This window comes from Cercospora kikuchii, assembly GCF_019650295.1.
Source record: "Cercospora kikuchii DNA, contig_00001, whole genome shotgun sequence".
Taxonomy (NCBI): Eukaryota; Fungi; Ascomycota; class Dothideomycetes; order Mycosphaerellales; family Mycosphaerellaceae; genus Cercospora; species Cercospora kikuchii.
Genome location: NW_025408582.1, coordinates 1,985,652 through 2,005,783, shown reverse-complemented (window position 1 = coordinate 2,005,783; position 20,132 = coordinate 1,985,652). Strand labels below are relative to the sequence as shown.

The 20,132-nt window shown below is 53.3% G+C and overlaps 10 protein-coding genes across 11 annotated transcripts; 7 read left to right on the top strand and 3 right to left on the bottom strand.

Moving 5' to 3' along the window:
* Positions 1-308: 308 nt before the first annotated feature.
* On the top strand, positions 309-1,661 carry CKM354_000072300 (uncharacterized protein; the record flags this gene model as incomplete). Its single annotated transcript, XM_044795822.1, has 1 exon — positions 309-1,661. The coding sequence occupies one exon, from the start codon at positions 309-311 to the stop codon at positions 1,659-1,661; it is 1,353 nt and encodes a 450-aa protein (XP_044651757.1).
* Positions 1,662-2,490: 829 nt separating this feature from the next.
* Positions 2,491-4,183, top strand: CKM354_000072200 (C-22 sterol desaturase; the record flags this gene model as incomplete). The annotated part of the gene is made up of 2 exons (XM_044795821.1): positions 2,491-2,668; positions 2,742-4,183. The coding sequence occupies 2 exons, from the start codon at positions 2,491-2,493 to the stop codon at positions 4,181-4,183; spliced, it is 1,620 nt and encodes a 539-aa protein (XP_044651756.1).
* Positions 4,184-4,570: 387 nt separating this feature from the next.
* Positions 4,571-5,099, top strand: CKM354_000072100 (uncharacterized protein; the record flags this gene model as incomplete). Its single annotated transcript, XM_044795820.1, has 2 exons — positions 4,571-4,715; positions 4,780-5,099. 2 exons carry the CDS (start codon positions 4,571-4,573, stop codon positions 5,097-5,099), a joined length of 465 nt encoding a protein of 154 aa, XP_044651755.1.
* A 604-nt stretch (positions 5,100-5,703) lies between these two features.
* CKM354_000072000 (uncharacterized protein) lies at positions 5,704-6,643 on the bottom strand (the record flags this gene model as incomplete). Its single annotated transcript, XM_044795819.1, has 2 exons — positions 5,704-6,275; positions 6,328-6,643. 2 exons carry the CDS (start codon positions 6,641-6,643, stop codon positions 5,704-5,706), a joined length of 888 nt encoding a protein of 295 aa, XP_044651754.1.
* An 816-nt stretch (positions 6,644-7,459) lies between these two features.
* Positions 7,460-10,226, bottom strand: CKM354_000071900 (uncharacterized protein; the record flags this gene model as incomplete). Its single annotated transcript, XM_044795818.1, has 2 exons — positions 7,460-8,898; positions 8,954-10,226. The coding sequence occupies 2 exons, from the start codon at positions 10,224-10,226 to the stop codon at positions 7,460-7,462; spliced, it is 2,712 nt and encodes a 903-aa protein (XP_044651753.1).
* A 353-nt stretch (positions 10,227-10,579) lies between these two features.
* Positions 10,580-11,338, top strand: CKM354_000071800 (uncharacterized protein; the record flags this gene model as incomplete). The annotated part of the gene is made up of 1 exon (XM_044795817.1): positions 10,580-11,338. The coding sequence occupies one exon, from the start codon at positions 10,580-10,582 to the stop codon at positions 11,336-11,338; it is 759 nt and encodes a 252-aa protein (XP_044651752.1).
* Positions 11,339-11,871: 533 nt separating this feature from the next.
* On the top strand, positions 11,872-12,148 carry CKM354_000071700 (uncharacterized protein; the record flags this gene model as incomplete). The annotated part of the gene is made up of 2 exons (XM_044795816.1): positions 11,872-11,952; positions 12,005-12,148. The coding sequence occupies 2 exons, from the start codon at positions 11,872-11,874 to the stop codon at positions 12,146-12,148; spliced, it is 225 nt and encodes a 74-aa protein (XP_044651751.1).
* A 177-nt stretch (positions 12,149-12,325) lies between these two features.
* On the bottom strand, positions 12,326-13,837 carry CKM354_000071600 (uncharacterized protein; the record flags this gene model as incomplete). Its single annotated transcript, XM_044795815.1, has 1 exon — positions 12,326-13,837. One exon carries the CDS (start codon positions 13,835-13,837, stop codon positions 12,326-12,328), a length of 1,512 nt encoding a protein of 503 aa, XP_044651750.1.
* Positions 13,838-14,833: 996 nt separating this feature from the next.
* On the top strand, positions 14,834-17,473 carry CKM354_000071500 (uncharacterized protein; the record flags this gene model as incomplete). The annotated part of the gene is made up of 4 exons (XM_044795814.1): positions 14,834-15,198; positions 15,252-15,804; positions 15,853-15,957; positions 16,040-17,473. The coding sequence occupies 4 exons, from the start codon at positions 14,834-14,836 to the stop codon at positions 17,471-17,473; spliced, it is 2,457 nt and encodes an 818-aa protein (XP_044651749.1).
* Positions 17,474-17,706: 233 nt separating this feature from the next.
* CKM354_000071400 (uncharacterized protein) lies at positions 17,707-19,610 on the top strand (the record flags this gene model as incomplete). Of its 2 annotated transcripts, none has more annotated exons than XM_044795812.1 (3): positions 17,707-17,909; positions 18,052-18,740; positions 18,802-19,610. In XM_044795812.1, the coding sequence occupies 3 exons, from the start codon at positions 17,707-17,709 to the stop codon at positions 19,608-19,610; spliced, it is 1,701 nt and encodes a 566-aa protein (XP_044651747.1). The 2 variants fall into 2 exon arrangements, with proteins under 2 accessions (XP_044651747.1, XP_044651748.1); XM_044795813.1 differs by having other exon boundaries at positions 17,707-17,939; positions 17,992-18,740.
* Positions 19,611-20,132: the final 522 nt, after the last annotated feature.

The window sequence follows — 20,132 nt, the reverse complement described above, 5'->3', positions numbered from 1 at the left end:
TTGCGGCTCATTCTTGTCCAGTCCATGTGTAGTGCTTGGCTAATCGATCGGTCGATGTTCTGCGAGTGAATGATCACGTGCCTCTTTGTGGTTTTGTCAATCTGGAGAAAGTGAATAGAACAAGGGTTGTGACTTACCTGCAGGAGAAGATGTGCGACACAAAGCTCTCTCTTCCTACAAGTACCTGCGCCAACTCACCTGGAAGCTTGAAACTGCCTAGCACTGTCAAGATCAACCTTACCAAATCACCGAAACTCCGAACGAATACAAAAAAGCAAAGCAGACCTACGACACCTCCAGTGACCACCATGAAGCGTGATCGTGTCGAACAGCTCGATGCAGAATTGCAGACCATGCCAAAGCCAGCTGCAAAGAGGATGAAGACAGAGAACAGCACACATGATCCGGAGTGGACACCTCGGGCGGCACCACTCGATTTCTTGTCCGAGTCCCCTTGGGAGCTCCCAACAAAGAACAACCAGGTCTCCAGTTTCAACCCAAACCAGATTGCTCGCGATGCACTAGAGACGAATGTCGTGCTGCATCCAAGGCTGCCAAAGCTATTCAGCTCGTTTCTAGAATTCAAGCGGAGGCATGGGTCTGGTCTCGAGAAGGGTCTGTATGCCCGAATGAACGCGCACGACCTGGCGGCCCGATTGATCAAGAAGCGCGCATTGCATTTCACGAATGCCTCAGACTTCACGGTGCTTCGAGATAAGCGGGTCATTCCCAATGCCCACCAAGACTGGCTCCGCGTAGGCAGAGACGACGAGGGCGAGATCCATCTGGAAGACTATCTGTCTTACGATGAAATGATGCTTTCGTCTCTGATCGGCTCCAGTGGACCCACTTTCTTCATCAACACAGGCGCTCGGAACAATGCGGCGAAGATAGACGAGGCCAAGCTGCATCAGAAGCGAGAGATCATAGTCGGGCTTGTCGGTACCAGATTCCACGCAAAGGCACAGATGGACAACCCGATCTGCGGCCTGATACATAACCAGAAGAGCGCATATGCCCAAGATCCGAGGTTGACGAAGATCTTTCGTGACTTCTTCGATCCCGAAAGCACTTCTGAGGGGGTCAAAGTGTATGATGCCGGACACTTCCAGCAGACGTTCGACAAGAGCGTGTACAAGGGTCGTATCAGAATTTCCATCGAGACGGCGCTTCTTGAGGCAGACAGTCGTGCCGCAGCAGACGGAGTCAAGGCGCATCTCTTCCTGGCAGGCCTCGGTCTTGGAGTGTGGAGAGAATCAGCACAACAGCTCCAATGGTATTTCGAGGAGGTTGCCGCGTGCATCAAGCGACTCGACCTGCAGCACGTCAATGTTCTCGAGCTGGGATGGGACCACTGTCCATCGAGTGTCAAGGACGAGCTTATCGCCACGGGTGCAGGACATGGGATCAAGGTGCTGGTCAGCAGCAAGAGAGCCCCTTGCGCGAAGCTTTCGTCGAACGATCTGCTCGTGAGAGTCTGGGCTTGGGATTCGAACTCTTTGCCTGGAAACGAGTGGTGGTCTGGCTGTCTGACGAGCAGTGACGACCCGGCTGCAGCGTGCTGCTCAACCATTGCTGAGCTGCACAATCCGTACGTCAACCCTTTCGAGCATCGTGTGAAGGTATTGCAGGAGCGTTTCCGGGAAGAGGGACCGGTATGATGGCAGCCAAAGGAATTGATTCTCGTGTCTCGCGGCGCTACATGAGAAGTGCTCAATGGCTCTCGCGTCGTTCCCATGGGATGTAGAATAGATACTCATTCAGCTTTTCGTAGTCGAATATGCACTGATTGCAAAGCACAGTCCCCCTCGGTGGTGTGGTAGGACCGAGAACCGTGTGGTCCCTGATCCCAACTAGGTCTTGCTCGTGCCGACGTGCATAAAGTCGCACTTTCGGAGGCGATCATGGTCGGTTGTGCGGAAGGTCGCATATCGCAACCACGAGGTCTGCAGCACGCTGCTAAAGGGCGGAGGGCGTGCAGAGGCAACGTCGCTCATCGCTGTGCGTGACCGAGAAGGCGGACGGGTGGGAGTCGAGAGCAGTGAAGAGTTGATGAAGTCATGAATCAGCGTGTAATGCGGTAGTCTTTGATGCTTATCCGCATTGTGCGACGCGTGAGCCAATCAGCGGGCAGCGTGGTAATGCACTCGTACGATGTTCGAACCGTCTCATTTGTGGTGCCAAAAGTCCCCTCTCACTACCCGCTCGCACTTTTCGCTGACTTCTCCTGCTGTTGCTGTGTGTTTTGCTCACTGCAGCCGTTTTCTTTGGACTGCTTTCTGCCAGCAGGAACGAGCACCAGAAGTGCAGCGAGGACGGCACGCGAGCTGGGAAGAGCTGGGGCAAGAGGCATTGGGCCATTGGCTTTTCAAGGGATCGCCGCCGGGACAACAAAAAGATTCGCTCACACGACCACCGCTTGCCTGCACACCGAGGGAACGTGAAACAGCACGCGCGTGGCCACCTGCGAACACCTCGTCAGCCGCCGCAATGGCTTCCATCCGGGAGACCTTCAATGCCTCGTCCACGGCATTGCCGGACACAATACACGCCGTGATCGCATCCGCGAACACTGGCATGCTGAGCAAAGCATGGGACAATTTCACTCCAGTGAGCTGGTTTGGCGTGTTCCTGACTGTCTTCTTGGCCGCAGTCATCTACGATCAGAGTAAGTGCCAGCAGTGCAGCTATTGCAAGGATGGACATGGGGAGCAGTGTGCTGATCGTGGCGTGTGTGGCAGTCTCCTACTGGCAGTTGAAAGGACCCCTCGCAGGCGACTCGTGGAAAATCCCCTTCATTGGCCCATTCCTCGACTCCGTCAATCCTGAATTCGGCAAATACTACACCAAATGGCTGTCCGGCCCGCTGTCGTGCGTGTCTGTCTTCCACAAGTTCGTTGTCATTGCCGCCACGCGCGACATGGCTCGCAAGGTCCTGAACAGCCCCATGTACGTCAAGCCGTGCGTGGTGGACGTGGCTCACAAGCTGCTCCGCCCCGAGAACTGGGTGTTCTTGGATGGCAAGGAGCATGTCGAATATCGCAAGGGTCTCAATGGTCTCTTCACGCGAAACGCGCTAGAGACCTATCTCCCAGGACAAGAGGAGGTCTACAACGAATACTTCAATGACTTCCTCAGTGAGAGCACTGCTGCGGGAGAGCACAAGCCATTTGTGTACCAGCTTCGCGAGCTGATGTGCGCCGTCTCGTGCCGCACATTCGTCGGCCACTACATGTCGCGGGAGCAGGTCAAGAAGGTCGCAGACGACTACTACATGATCACTGCTGCATTGGAGCTTGTCAACTTCCCCATCATTCTGCCTTTCACCAAGACTTGGTACGGCAAGAAGTGCGCGGACAAGGTGCTCGAAGCCTTCTCAAACTGTGCTGCCAAGGCTAGAGTCAGGATGAGGCAAAAGGGCGCTCAGCCAGAGTGCATCATGGACCGCTGGATTCTGCAGATGATCGAGTCTGATCGCTACCGAGAACGCATCGCCAACGGCGAGAATGTCCCAGCCGAGGAGAAGCCTGCGATGATTCTCCGCAACTTCACCGATATCGAAATCTCCATGACCGTCTTCACTTTCTTGTTCGCTTCGCAGGATGCCACATCCAGCGCTGCGTCGTGGCTGCTTCAGCTCGTTGCTGATCGACCCGAGATCTACCAAAAGGTGCGCGAGGAGGCCGACAGATTGCACCCATACGCAGACGAGCCAATCTCCCTGGATACCCTTGAGAGCATGACTTTCACTCGCGCTGTCGTCAAGGAGACGCTTCGATACCGCCCACCAGTCCTCATGGTTCCATACCTCGTCAAGAAGGACTTTCCGATCCCAGAAAGCAACTATGTCGCAAAGAAGGGCACGATGATTATTCCGTCGACGTGGCTATCTCTTCACGACCCAGAAGCGTACGAGCAACCCGATGAGTTCGTGCCTGAGCGATGGATCACCGGTAACGCGGAGGAACAAGGAAAGAACTGGCTCGTGTTCGGCACTGGTCCTCATTACTGCCTGGGCCAAACATACGCGACGCTGAACTTGATGCTTCTCCTGCACAAGTTGACCAAGTCGTATGACTGGACGCACAAGATCACGCCGACGAGCGAAGACATCAAGGTGTTTGCCACCATCTTCCCGATGGATGATTTATTGCTGCAGTTCACAAAACGGACGGCCGCTTAGGCTGGCTATATTTCCAGTTCATTTCAATTTTTAGCGAGCGTGAAGCGCAAACAGTGCGCGATTAGCATTGCATAGCCCATGGCTATATAGGATGAAAAAGGCTCTTGTCACTCAAGTAAGGCAGAGAATGACAACTCCAAATGTAATGGAAAGTTTCGACCCACGTGTATGTGTCTCACGGATTTCTCACTCCAAAGCAGTTTTCTCGTTCAAGTTAATGTTGCACTCCTGACTGTGATGAGCCGCAGAGTGGCCCGCAAACCTTGGCATCAAGGGTTGCGCCGCTCCCGAAAGCTCACTGGAGCTGGAGCTTCTCTCCGCCTCGACGTGTGAACTTTGTTGCATCGCGTCTCGTTCCACCGCCATCAACGAACAGAGGCTGTAAATATGGCGACCAAGCGGCTCATCAAAGAACTAGACGCGTACAACCGCGAGCCCTCTGCGGCCCTCACCCATCTCGCACCTGTCAGCGATGACGATGTATTCCAACTGGCTGCTGTGCTACGAGGGCCCGAGGGAACCGCTTACGAAGGTAAAGACATTTCACTCCCACAACTTCCCTTTCAACCAACAGAAATACTAACCTTCAGAAACAGGCGGCCAATGGAACCTCCTAATCACAGTCCCCTCATCATACCCCAACACCCCACCCGAAATCCGCTTCCAAACGCCCATCTGCCATCCGAACGTGAACTTCAAAACTGGAGAGATTTGTTTGGATTTGTTGAAAACGAGTTGGACGCCCGCGTATGGGATTGTGAGCACGTTGGAGGCTATTGAGCAATTGTTGAGTGCTGGGGCGGAACCTGATAGTCCGTTGAATATTGATATTGCGAGGTTGATGAGGGAGGGGGATCTTGTGGGAGTGGAAGCTTTGGTGAGGTTTTATACATATTTGTATGCTGTGCAGCGATGACATGGGCGTTGATCTCGAGTCACGTTCATGAACAGTGTACAGAGATTGTAGGAATAAATGGAATTGTGGGCTTGCTTTAGGTCTATGTTCCAATGATCTTCTCCAGAATAACGCCTCGCTCGCGTCTAGGAGCAACAACTCCAAATCAGGTTGGGTATCATGGTACAGCGATATGTATCTGCTGCTCGCTTCAGTGCAAAGATATCAAGATTCCCAGGCGATCAAGCAACCACTCACAGAAATCGCTCGGCGAGAGATGGTCGACTGCTGCCGAAGCAGGTCAGAGTTTCCTCGAACGAAACAGGCGTCGTTTTCGGTCCCGTCAACACATGCTTGTGCCTGAGCTGGTCCTACCAGACTCTGGAAGACAACAGCTCAATCTCTTGACGCGGGCATTCAACAGAACATCGCTGATGAGGCACTCTTGCTTCTGGCTTCTGGCGCGCTCCGCAGCGTGCCATATTTCGATGCTGTATTCTGGTCCTCGCCGCGGGAGACGCGTAGCTCGCTTGGACGAAAAGACTTTCATCGACCTGCGAATTCGAGCGCCTCCACGTGCTCCACTGGTGCTCAAGTATGTGATGGTGAAACCGCTAATTTGCGTTCAAGCCGGCAGCTCCCTCGGCTCACTCTGTTCAGATGGCAATTCCTTGACCTGGTGTGCTGCACCTCCGGGCATTTCCTTAATCTCTCGTGTGCCTTCCATTTCCGAAAGATGGTACTCCGGCGCCGGTGTGCTGTAACCCGGTGATACAGCTCCGAAATGATCGTGCTTCTCGGCTTGATCTCCGGTGGGAGATGTTGGAACCGGCGCATGTGTATGACGAGCTCTTCTTCGCAGCAGGAACCATACTAGAGCACCGATCAAAGCGAGACCTGCCACGCCTCCGACCACGGCACCAGCAATAGTGCCTCCTGAGACTCCACTGTCGCTGTCTTCGCTTGGTGGAGAGGCTGTTTCGGAAGCAGTTGAAGTAGGCGAGCTGGTCGATGTCGTTGTCGCTGACGAAGATGTAGATGTCGCAGTAGCTCGGGAAACCAACGAAGCCACATCCACGGAGAACGTACTCGCCGAAGGGCTAGCTGAGGACAGCGACGCATATGTCTCATTGATGAGACTTTGCGGCACCTCTCCAATAGGATTATCTTGCGATGCGATGCAAACATTGATTTGGCCTGTTCACGAATCAGCTTAAGTTCACCAGCATTGCATAGAACTCTCACTCACCAGTCCGTTGCGTACAGCTCTCTCTGCTATCCAAACAGCACCACGAAACGGAATCCGAAGTGCACTCCTGCTGCGAAGATGACGGTTCTCCATTGCTCCCACCACAATCCGCAGCAAAAGCCCGACAGACATTATAACTCGCGCCCGAACAGCAATAGTACTTGTCCACAACGCTATCATACGCACACAAGGAGTCGGGCGCATTACACGCAATCCCCAACCCGGGACACGAGTTATTCCCGCTGAAATACCATTCTGTATAATCAGCATGTGCCAAAGTAATGACTAAAGAGGCCAGTAGAGCGAATCTTGACATCTTTTTCGGTAGCGAAAAATCGAAAAAGTTGCTGCGTCGTGCAGAAAGGTTAGAAGAAGTCGGTCGGACTCAACGTGCTCCTCTGCGACTCACCGGTGCTATGTGGGAAGACATCGTTGCAAGGATCGCTTTCAGCCCTCGCGGCAGGATCCGTGTGATGGGGCCGTGAATGCTACGCGAGATCCATAAAAGGTGATTTGGTTGGCGAATCACTAGTGACCCTTGTTCAGAACTTGTCAAAGGATTGTGGCTTTGTGGGCTGTGCTGATATATTTGAAAACCAACAAGTCAGAGCTCACCTTACGTTGTCCAATGCTAGGGAGAAGAAGGTGTAATGTGTTAGCAGGACGAAGACGGAGCAACACACGCACTCCGTCATTTCAAAAACAAAAACGCCATTTCATTTCAATCTGTTCCCAAAAGTGTCTGCAATAATGAGTGTTGTAAAACGAAAGTGAGCCGGGACATGCCCAAGTCCTGGCACGATCCGCGGCCATGTGTGAACGCAGCAGCCACGCGAGACCAGTCCTCAATAGCTACACTTCGAGGACATCCTAAGCTTTCTTACCTCTTATCACCATATGGCTTCCACATGCTCAGGAAGCTGTCTTTGCGAGGCATGAACTCGTGGTCGGCCGCAAACGCCAGAGTGGCGTATTCGGGATGTTGCAGGGAAATGGACCCCGCTGCGCACAATAGGACGCATATTTGCTGGTATACGAGCTTTTCGGCGACAGCGACATGATGTGATGGCATCGAGGATGGTAGTGTGAGTCAAAAACCTGTGGAAGCAATGTGCTCCCAACATGTAGTCCCTCAGCCGCCCGAGCCATAGGGAGGGCTTGCATGCCTGAAACCAGGTTGGAGACCTGTGCTCCAAGGACTGTTCACGGCGCCGAAGAGCAATGGACTGGCCATCCCGTTTTGATCAACACTTGAAGAGTCGGGCATGGTGCGTGGTGCCCAAGATTCCACAGTGTTGGTAGATCCCCAGGACTCGACCACATTCAGCGAATTTCTGCTGCGAGCACTACTCGCAGAGTTAACGCGAGAATGCCCACGCGCATTTGCATTGGCGGGCGAGCCGAGTGTACCAGTCGGCAAGCCTGCTGTAAAGGATGGCGAGGCACTGCTGTCCCAGAGCTTGGAAACTGAGTGAAGACGTTCGCGAGCCCCTCCCCACGCCGTAGTCGAGCCATTGGCAGCGGACCGCCATGGAGCTGAAGGAGTGAACGTTACATTCGGGCGTGCGCTGTATTCGTGGGTGGATGGTCTGCCAATGGGGGTGCCGTGTTTCGGCGATCGAGATACGGGAACGTCAGTGACACTGTCTTGAAGCAGCTGAGGCAGTTCGCCATTGCTGACAATCGCAGGATGAATAGCGGCAGGTTGTGGTGGAGTCACTGGATTGTTGTCATCCTCTTCATCGAGCAGGTTGTCGACCATTTTGCTGAGCTGGGCATCACGAGCCTGAGTCTTAGCCAGACTTGGTTGCCTTACTGGGACAGGTCGTCGATCTTTCTGGGCGTGCCCGTTTGCAGCTGCAGCAGCATAGCTGACTGGCTTTGGCGGCGCGACCTTCGGCGGTGGTGCGATAGGCTCAAAGACCTTCTCTGGAATTGTCAAAGCCTCGATTTTGCCAACGTCGCCGCAGAAAATCCTTGTTCCCTGGATGCTGACTGGCGCATCATCAGCACCAGACGTAAGGTTGAGACCAGCCGAGAGGAAATCTTTGACGCGATGGAGCATCTCGTCATCGGGCGATGACCGAACAACGCCACGATCAGAGAACCGCTGCCTCACCGTGCCTGTCGACTTGATGAACCAAGTCTTCTGAATCTGGTCATTGTTGGTGAATGCGGTGAAGCCAAAAGTCTCAACGTCTTCCTCCAGCATGTAGTCAATCTCCTCTACGTCCTCCAAGTCCCAGATCGGAAATGCTTGAGCAACTAGATCAAGCGCCCTCGCGTAGGCTGGCCAGAATTGCGTGACTGATTCAGCAATGAAGTCGTCCGTCGACAGGCCTTGAATCATTGCAACCATGCCCCAGAGCCAGTTGTTGTAGAGACGCAAGCATGGGAGAAGTCTACGGCCGACCTGCGTGAGTTTGCTTGATAGTTCCACATCGAAATCGTCCAAACCAAGCAGCAAGCCGCGAAGATCGTCGTAAAATGCGCGCAGAAGGACAGTGAAAGTTTTCACGTTCAAGCGAAAATAGAAGTAGAAAGACTGCTGGCTCTCCAGCGATTGATGTTCTTTCGAAAACAGATCAGTCTCGACAATAGGGTGAGAAGTGCAGTGTTAACTTACCTTGGAACGATTCCCCTGCGACATGTTGGGAAGCTATGTTGACCAGTATCATACGGATCAAAGTGCCGTCCAGTGGCCGCTGTTTGACGACGTTGGAGAGCTGAGCAAGGACCTCTTGTTCAAGCTCTTCGTGCCCACGAAACGGCTGGCCACGATAGCACATGCTGTGGAGACGGACAAACCAGCCGACCAGCGAAAGCTTGGTGGCGTCCGGGTCATTCGGCGAGCGCTTCTGAATGAGCTCACCTTTGTCCCAGGCAGCGTTGGTTTTCTCAAACTCCAGGCGCAGATTTTGAGGTGCCAAAGGATGGACATCCTGAACCGTGAGAGAGCGATACAAGTGATAAATGGCACGCAAGTGATGGTTCTGCGCGAGGGCAACGACGGCTTGTTGATGATGACCCAGACCAGAGCTCGGCTTCAGCGTGGCAGCCAACCCATAGTAGCCGATGGCGGGACCAAAGTCGGGGTTCTTGTCCAATTTCTCCGTGGCACGGTAACGAGACAAGTCACCCAGCCATATGAGGGCCCGATGACATGAGTTGAGAATCTTCTCGAGGTGCGACGGCGTAACGGAGACAGGCGCGCTTTCGCTGGCTCGTTCCCCGTTGTCGCTGTGTGCGATCGCCTCGAGTTCGGGAATGCCTCCGGCCGCATTGTTGAGCATCGTAATGTACGACCTGTAGAATTTCTCACTCTGCTTCAGCCATGTCAGGTACGCCTTAGTCACGGAGCGGAGGCCGTGGGGCTGAGGCGGAGTGCATTTGCGGAAGTCGGAGAGGGCTCGATGGAAGTGGCGGCGACCTTGGGTATGCGCATGCCACAAGCGATTCTCGTGCTCCTCAGCATGGTCGAAGTCGAGAGGCACCACGCCAGCGACGTGGGTGCGGAAGTTTTGGAAAGCTTCGAAGATGTTATCGAATTTCTGCTCCCGAAAAGTGCTCAGCAGTTGGAGCACATGTTGCTCAGCGGCGCTCTCGTTGGCGAGCAGGAGGTCCATGCTTCTATGGTCGGTACGCAGCGCATAACAGCTGTGCGGATGCGACGGCGGGTCCGTCACTGGGGCGGTCGAGGTTAAGTGTACTTCTCGAATGGCGTGAACGTTGCGAGGCACGCGCAGTCCATTGAGGTCGTCGGCGGCGGTGGAGTGGGGAATGTTGGGCGACACGGTGTCGCGCAGGCGGAGTGCGGCGGAGCGATGGGGGGAGTCGGGAGCCTGGCGGTGTTGGTGGCAGTAGTGGGTGGAAATGCAGTCGAAGTGAGTCGACGGCATCCGTTGTGGTGGAGTTCGAAGGCCGAGTCTAAAGTCGTCGGCTCGCTTGGATTGTCCTGCTGACTGTGTGCCTGCAAGCGCGATCCGAACCCAATTTTATTATTCAAAGCACTCCTTCACTTTCACTGATGCGCACATGAAACCCACGCAATTGGTGAATGCATTCGCTGTGAGCAGGGCAGTGTGACATCTCCAGGCGGCAATTGGAGCCATCACATTCACCACGACTTGTTGCTGTCCACGCGTGCGACTGCAACTGCACGCCGTCTCCTCGTGGCGAGCAGGTACACGTGAAATGCAGGTACACCATTAGCGGGCCACACTGTCTCGCTCACCGCATCGCTCCCTTCAACATGGCGAAACGTATAAGGGAGGCGTCTCCATCCACAGCAGAGCTGCCTGCGGCCGATGCATTGAGCCCTGTCATGGAGACGTCCGCTCACACTCCCAAATACGTTGAATTGGACGAGGCTTCCGAGAGGACCAAGGTGGCGTTCAAATGCCTGCTGCCGCCGCACAAGTCAATGACCTTCTCGAGCTACACAGACTATGAGACACACTACAATTCTTCGCACACAAACCGCTGTAAAGAGTGCCACAAGAACTTCCCTACAGCCCACTTCTTACAGCTGCATCTCAGCGAAAATCACGATCCCATTGTTGCTGTGAGACGGGAGCGAGGCGACAAGATTTACGCCTGTTTCCTGGAAGATTGTGACAAAGTCTGCGTCGATTGGAAGAAACGAAGGAGCCATCTGGTTGACAAGCACGGGTACCCCAAGAACTACGACTTCCTCGTGGTGGACAACGGCATCGATGGGCGGTGGACTATGCTCAGGCGCGGGATAGACCCGGCAGGCCACCGCAAAAGCAGTCGCGATCGCAGAGACAGCACAGCTACACGAACCACGCAGACGACGGACGCCACAGGAGAGACCGAAGTGACGACATCGGAACCGACTGAGGAAGAAGTTCCGGCCGTCCAAAGCAAAGCAGCGCAGGACGACACTGCGCTTGAGGAAGTGACCAAGTCCATGTCGTCTCTGAAGTTCGTTCCGAGGAGCGTGACATTTGGTAAACGCAAGGGCAAGTCAGGCTTTGCAAAGAGTTGAGCGATCTGTGAAGCAAAGCGCGGCTGGTTATTTGTCATGTGGCAGAGAAGAAAACCTATGCTCTATGCCTTCGCAGGTACTCGTTGGCTACTTCTCTTCCAAGTGAGCAAGCATTGCAAGCCCAGCGACTGCGGCGCCTACCAAATATGAATATCACTGCCAGGGAAGCGGTCCTTCATCGCTCGGTCTTGCCTTCAGTTGCCTCAGAAGCAGCTTCAAGTCGCCCTCAATTGAGCGAACGACTTCCCATCTCGCTTTGCATGATCAACCTCCAGCCTCCACCTTTAGCAGCTCGCTAGCAAAAGACCACCTCCATCCTACTACTTCATGTCGTCCGGACAGGAGCCCAACATCATGAAAATCCTAATTAACGCCATCGGCGCATTTGCTATGATATGCAGCGCAGCAATTCTACCAGTTGTTCCACCACAACCTGACAAGAAGCTGTCGAACATCGATCAGACAGGCTGTGCCGATGTCTGCCAGGACAAGGGCTTCAAGATTTGCAAGGAGGCAAACTACACTGTAGCAACATGCACAAAGTTCCCAGAAGGCATATCGGCGGCAAGAAGCATGAAACTACCAAACGCACATTGGAAGTGCGCATTGTACCGGTACGCGCCTCTCGAGCCACGTGATATCTGCAGGCGACTGACACACTCTCAGCGAGCCCGACTGTCGCGAGCACGGACTGTGCACCTCCAACATCTTCTACTATCCTGGAATCAACTTCCACGACTTTACCGGCACGGAGCAATGGAGTGCCTTATGTGTTGGCACGAGGGCATTGACGTGTGTCCGAGCTGCTGAGGTATCGTTCTCCGATAGAGCGGTAGCTCTGCCCCAAAGTGCTCCTCACACGAAGTGACGCATAGCTGTCACAGGCATGGCATGCATTAAGGCTTCCGGAGACTGAGCGAGAAATGTGACACAGCAGCCTAGATCCTTTCATTTTTTCTTATGAATGCAAGATGGCTGACTGTACAATCACTTGGCATGTTCGCGTATGACTTTCAGCATTTCTTCGCCTTTCGGTGCCGTCGTGAGATTCTCATATCCGTGCTTCGTGATCAAAATGTCGTCCTCAATCCGAACGCCTCCGACTTGCATGTAGCGCTTCAGCACCTTCATGTCGATGAACTGACGATGCTTTGGATCATTGAGGAAGAAATTGTCGAGCAGGAACTTGTTGAAGTAAATTCCTGGCTCTACAGTCACGACCATTCCTGGTTCCAAGACTGGCGCATCGACACTATGCAGAGCGCTGTATGATGAAGTCAAGTTCGAGAGGTCATCTAGTGCCGAGTCGTTCAGCATGGGTGCCCATTCCGGCTTCCAGCGCCCAAATGTTGTTCTCAACCGTTCGAGTTGCGACGCGTCCGGGACACCATTTTGTGCGAGGGGTGGGGCAGGATCCGGGGATACGTCGTGCACCTCAAGCCCAACATGGTGCCCCAGACCGTGAGGCATAAAGGCTCTAGAAGTCCCCGCCGCAAAAATGGTCCCAACCTGATCTCCAACCAGAATTCCAAGTTTCAAAAGACCCTCGATGATGAGCTGATGTGCATACCAGAAGATCTCGATGAACTGTACACCTGGCAACATACGTCTTATGCAGGACTCTTGTACGAATTCGACCAAGTGATAGATATCCTTTGCCTCCTGAGATGGCCAGTGTCCAGGGTGCTTCCGGTTGATCGGCAATGTCCGCGTCACGTCCGAAGCGTATCTTTCTACTTCGCAGCCAGCATCGAGGACCACGGTCTGGCCGTGCCCGAAGTCTGAGGTGTTGTCTGAGTAGTGAAGTTCCGCGGCGTTGGGGCCTGATCCTGCAATTGGGTCGTATGCTTGAATTTTGGCTTTTCTGGCGATGCAGACTTTCATGTATGCTGCTTCGACGTCTGCTTCGTTGGTGAAGTGGGATATCCCTTTCATGACGTTGACGTGGGCCTCGGCCGTAATGTCGTTTGCACGGCGGATCAATGCGATCTCGTGCTCGTCCTTGATGACTCTGCAGGCATCGATGGCGTGGCGTAGGGACTTTGTGTCGATGGGCTTGCTGGGCTTCACGGAGGGATTCTGTGGTCCATCGTTGCAGAGACTCCAGAGATTTCCTGACGAGGAGGATTGGTCGGGCTTGATGTAGTGAGCTGCATCGATGTCATATTTTTCCAGAGCTTCCTCTATCGTGCTGCCCCTGCCGTACCAGACAACTCGCTGTTTGTTGATCGGTGGCAACCACAGCGAGAGCTTGTCCTTGCTAATGTCATATGTTACGAAAGTATCGGCCTCATTGCATCCTGTCAGGTAGTAGAAGTAGCGATCTTGGCGAAAGGGTGCTGGCATGTCCGAGTTTGGCCAGTTCCTCGCGTTTGTGGCCGCTAGGAGTATGAAGTCATGCGATACCTTGAGCTTCTCTGCCACCCTCCTGGCATGTGCCTTGGCAGGATATTTGTCGACACCTCCCTCCACATGTATGCGAATCCTCAGCGTGTCCATTGATGCTCCTGTTGATGATGGAGCGCAAGTCTCGAGCAGTCGTGAAGTGGACGTGCCCGGCTGCGCGGCCAAGCGGATCTGCCTCCTAGGTTCCGCCCGTCGCAAGGATCCTGCTTCTTCACATCTTCACATCGGTGCGATGAAGATGCATAAAAGTTTCGCTGCATCGAACTTGCCTGCATATTGCACTTTCTATCAGCGTTCTCGAAGTCATCAAGAGTTCGCGAAGTCCAATCGTGCGACGACTCCATTCATGGATGCCACAAGGCTTTTCCCGTTTGGGCCCTGAGCGGCAACGGAAACATGTCGACGATTGTCACCAGGAGGCGAAGCAACCTCAGATTCCAGAAGTATCATCGCACCTGATGGCATGAGTATTGCAACAGCCTTGGGGGATATGGAGAATTGGGGCCATGATGACTTCAGGCTGCCTTCAACCTCATCCAAGACAGTCCTCCACCAGATGACGTGCGGTTTTGGAGAAATCGACACAAGCATGTGGCGTGCAAAGCCACGGCTATCCGAATCTGGTCACTCAGCAGTCGCACCTAACTCAGTAGTGGCAAGAGCATACATGTAGCTGGAGAGAATTTACGCGTATACAGCGGCTGAAGACTGACGTCAAGCAGCTCGACCGAAAACGCGCCGCTGCACAACTGTTGCACTAGGAACAAAGCTGTACTCACGAGCACGAATAGCATCTTTCGGGAAGGAAGCGCCAGTAGTGTGCCATGCACAGCCATGGCTGCAAGTGCGACGTTGTGCAGTCACTTCCCACGCCTACGCCTGCCATTACGCGCTGGCCAAGCACAATGAATCCTTCCGCGGCTCCAAGACGGCCTTCACGCCTCATGTGGATACTAACTACTCTTGGCTTTCGACAACGCGCCCAGCATAGCCATCATCATCGATCTGTATTCAAATGCTCCAAGTCTGTCGTACAGCCGTCGACGTCTTCGGTGGTTCTTCCTCACCACTATTCACTACGCCAGGACTATGCCCAAGCTCCGTACAGGCCTTTTGGCCTCGCTTTCTCTTGTTGATGCCTTCACTCCTGTGACTTCAACAACTGACAGCGGCAAGAATGCAAAGAGACAAGAGAGCCCATGCGCGCAGCTCAGCACCTCGCTACAGGATAGGACAGTTCCAGCACAGATTGCTCTGTCATGTTTAAGGACAGTCCCGCTGCAAAATGAGGCCAATATTGACCAACTGGACGGCTTGCGAATATTCTTGGAATCGGAGAGCGATCTTTCGTATCTCAACGGCTCAGAGCCTGCACGCTTGTATCCTGATGTCGATCTGCTTGCAGGACTCGATACCTTGCAGCAGAGGCTAGGGCAGGACTACTACTCCAACGAGTATGGCTGATGTTGCCCTTTGTGTAACTGAAGTAAGCTAATTGGTGTCGCAGATTCGATTTCCAAGCCGACATTGCCCGACTTTTCGCATCAGCATACAACGGACATCTGGTATACGTGCCGGACATCGTTGGAGTGTTCAGCTTGGCACATGTATTGGACGACCAGCTGTTTTCACTCGTGTCCGTATCATCCGACGGCACCAGTTTGCCAGACGTGTACGCTTACAGAGACCTTGCTGCTCTGACCCAATCTCAAGGAAGGCAGTATGAGCCATCTCCCATCACTGAAATCAATGGTCGCGGAGCTGAGGACTTCCTCAATGAACATGCGGCCCTGACTGGCGATCGACACGATCCAGACGCAAACTACAACAGACTGTTTCCCAATGAACTGTCGCGACAGTATCTGCCAAGTGGGTCAGGGATGTTTGAACAGTTCCAGTTCCTGCAGGATCCTGGTGAGGAAACTGTGGTGACCTTTGACAACGGTACAGAAGTACGTGTGCAGGTGCTTGCCGCTACAGATCTCGATGTGTCTGGAATCTCGGACGGGCAAGAATTTTTCCAAAGATGCTGCAATAACAGCGTATTACAAATGTTGACTGTGAGTTGATCCGACACTACATCGAGCATTATATTGACTCTGCCTCAGGACCCATCGATGCTTCCTGAGCAAGGTCGGAAAAGATCCTTGCAGCGTCGACTTATCCCAGAAATGGAACACCCGACTTTCAGATATCTCCGGAACGAGGCGCAGGTACGTACTTAGGGAATTTACACTCACTGCGTTTAAGTTCCTGTGCCTTACATGAATGAACATCAGCTAACACATTATCTAGCATGCTCACATCTCGTGGAGCGCGCACATTCCCAAGTCATTACAAGCTAGGCAAGCTGTTAGCTCGGGATCGCCTTTCCCGGAACCAGTCTTCGGGCTGGAAGATGGCAGTATGACTGGATACTTCGTAGATGGAACTCCTGACCTTGCAGTACTCGCCATTGCCAGTTTCCTGCCATCTGGATCGCCAGAGACTGCCACATTTGAATTTGGCAATGCGGTTCGCCGGTTCCTGGATGCTGCAAGTGACGCGCAAAAGACCAGACTGGTTATCGATCTGCGCGGGAATGGAGGTGGCTACGGATTTCTCGCACACGAGACCTTTCGGCAGCTTTTCCCAGATCAGACTCCTTACGACGCATACAACTATCGAGCCACTGAACTCTTCGATGCTATCGGACAGACTGTGAGTGAGCAGCTGTCCGATGTGACCACTCAAGATTTTGGTCCAGGGAGTGCACCGGCTCTGTTCTCGGGTCCTTATCCGTTCAACTATCGCCAGCAGCTCGATGCTGAGAACAACACTTTCACTTCTTGGTCTGATCTGTTTGGTCCAGCAAATGTTCCATCAACGGATGACCAACTTACAAACATTGTTCGTGCGAATGTCAGCAACATATACCAAACGGCATTCCCAGTATACCCACTTGGGCGGAATCGAGTTGCGCCGGAAGTCTTCGAGCCTGCAAACATCGTGTTGCTGCAAGACGGTGCCTGCGCTTCAACATGCGTGCTGTTCAGCGAATTCATGAAAGCAAGCGCCCCAGGCACGATTCGGTCAGTGGTTGTAGGTGGCCGTAGGCAAGAGGGACCAATGCAATACGCGGGAGGCGTGAAGGGAGGTCAACTAACTCCAATGGCACAAGTGGGTGCCATAGTGCTTGGTGCTTTGCAGAACGCTACCCTATCCCAGCAGCTGGATTTCGAGCGCACCTTCGGACAGCAGCTAATAACATCAGCGGTTGCTGCTCTCAGTCGTGCCTACTACAACCCGCAAGGCACAATTGCAAGTCTGCTGGCAAGCATCAACTTCCGCAACACGATACGAGAAGGGGACTCCAGCGTCACTCCGTTGCAATATGTGTATGATGCGGCGTCCTGCAGGATATTTTATACTGCGCCCATGTACGGCTCGCAGGAGCTGCTATGGGAAAGAGTCTACGAGGTAGCATGGCAAGATGGCGACTGTGTCCCTGGATCGACTGATCATCCTTCGGCCAACGGCACTACGGATTACGAGGCTATAGAGATTCCGCAGAATGCAGAGAGCACTTTTGGCATCAGACTCAGTCAAGAACAAGGCGAGCTGGGCACGGGAGCTGCGCCTTCTGGTGGCGATGAGAATGGAGACGAGAATGCATCTGGGAAGACAGCTATCTCCTTGATCAGCATCCACATCGGTCTTGCCATAGCCGTTGCGGCTAGCATATTGTAGGGTTAGATTTTGCGAGTGTCAGAATTGCAAGTTTGAAGTCTCGCAGTATCCACGACTTCTGTTGCCGCACGTCCCATGTCTCATGCACAGCGCCACCTCTCCACGTCTTTGTCGCAGAGCTGACACCACGACGTTCATCGCGACTTTGCGCCGGACATTATACATTCCTCGACAATGTCCTGGTCGGCCCCTTGCTTGTACAAACACGTATATAATCATCTACACGACGTACCATGGACATTTTGAGCATTCCCCTGAACCAAGTTTCGAGTGCATCGGCTCCCGACTTTCCACTCTCTCATAACCCACATTCTCTCGCTGCGCCGACCGTCTACTCGCGCGATTTCGCATACGCCGACAACGGACCCATCGTCGTGCTGCCGGCTCGCATGGCAGCTGCAGATATCACCAACGCTAGCGCAAAGACTTTCGCAGAGTACGTCGTTTTCCCTATTGGCGCAGAAGAGCGAGGGAGTGGAGCGTAGGACGAGAGTGGAGGCCATGCGTGGTTGAGGAAGAGATATGTGGGATGGCACGAACCTCCTGAAGTTCATGTTGACTGAGAGGTTGCGCGAAAGGTTACTCAGCGGAGCCACGATAGACATATACGTAGGACGACAGAGAAAGCATTGGAGCCTGCACCAGAATCTCTTGATCCACCACTCCTCGTTCTGCGAGCTCGAGTTTCAAACTCACGAAACTGCTCCCAAGAAAGACAACAAGCTGGAACTGCTTGAAGATGACCCTATCGGCTTTGAGCTGTTGGTCAAGTGGCTGTACCAAGGCATTCTCGAAGACAGCTCGAAGTTCGACAGCGATGAGGCAAAGTACGAACATGCCGTTGCCTGTCACAAGCTCTGGCTGTTGTGCGATCGATTCGAGATGATCAAGCTTAAAAACTTGGCAATGGATCAGTATCGACGGTGTTTGAACGAAAGCCAACTTGTACCTGATGCCGACGAGATCAACGAGATATATCGAACAAGTCCAGTTGGCAGTCCCTTCAGGAGTCTCATGGTCAAGATCGCCGCACGACAGATCATGGATCCAGAAGTTGAACGAGACGCGGAAGCCTATCGACAATGCTTCGAAAGCAATCCTGACTTCGCGATCGAGATGGTAACGGCAATAAGACAGATGTCGAACGGCATACTTTTCAACGATCCGACACGCGGCGATGCCTGCTCGTATCATGATCACGCCGATGTTAGTGGTTGTCCAATGCAAGGCAAAGGGAAAGCTAGGGCACCAAAAAGAACTGAAGAAGGTATGACAGAGCACAGCTGAATAAGGAACAGTGTTAGTGACCGGTTACTCATAGCTTGAAGGCTTTGTTAATTCAGGAGCGCGCCATGAGCAACCTCCTTTGCCGATGCGATATGTCGAACTGTCTGCTGAGCGGCGAACGCCTCGCAAATTGCGCACGCCGTTCAAAACTCCTTCAACAGCACTCAAGTACTCCGGGACACCCAGGAGTCTGCCACCCAAGCTGAATGGAGCTGGGAGTAAGGTAGAAGCGCAAGAGGAACCCACCCGCTCTATATCCCAACGGGGAAGTCCTTTTGACAATAGCGGACACAGCGGTACCAGTGAGGATACTTTGCAGTTGCGAATACCTATTCGAGACGCAAGAATCGCCACACACGCCGATGAAGAATCACCTCTTCTGACTCGGAGTAGTGAGAAGCAGGATGCGTCCTTCAAGCTCGAGCAATCATCTGGACCACCCACAGCTCCACAGCAGCCACCAATTGCATCAAGGAGTACCCACAATGGACACAGCATGAACATCACCAACGGCCACTCCGAAAAAGGTGCAAGATCTGGTCAGAACGTGACAAAATCCGAGTCCACGAAAGGTAACGGCACTAAGAAACGCAAGTTGTCAAACCGAACTCCCCGTAAGATTCGCGAGAAGCCGCCAGTTACAATACCTATCACGAATGGCGTCAGCAGTCGAGCAGATAGCGTTATCAGTGGCCCTCGCAAGCTTAGAGTCAGCAGTATTGTGCGAAAGTTGAACGAATCGAGTAGTGGCGAGGAGCTGCACAGCTCGCATGAGAAGATGAAGGCTCAGCCGCCAAAGTCGAAGATGGCAACTACTCAAGAGGCCGAAAGAGAGGAGTTGAAAGCGTAGTGTTGCAGATGACAACAGCATGACCTTCAGTCTACGGCAACTGATGACTAGACGACAGAAATCGAATCGCAGTCTCGTTTGTAATCAACTTCTCTGATTTTTGCATTCAAGCCGTCTGTAGCCAACTACCTGGGTACTTCAAGCTATAGCAGCCTATGCGCGCAAGCAACTTGTGATCGTGAGTGTCGCATGATAGAGTACAACGCCAAAAGACGCAGCATGCCCTTTGGCCAATGACTGTTAACCAGGCACAAGCCCCATTTTGATTCCTCATTCGAACGCCTGATTTCTCCAAAAACGCCTCGCGATGCTTAGGTGGAACTGACTTTTTCGTCAACCTTGTTAGACTCTTCGTCGATCTGGTCTTCGACCTTGACGGTAGTGGCGTCATCTTCGGACGCGACATCCTCTGCGGTGGGTGTTGCATTCTTTTGAGCACTGGCGGCAATGCGTGCAGCGATTGCCGCAGCTCTTGCCTTCGCAATGTTGAGCTTGTCGTCACTTGCATTCTCGATCTTGACT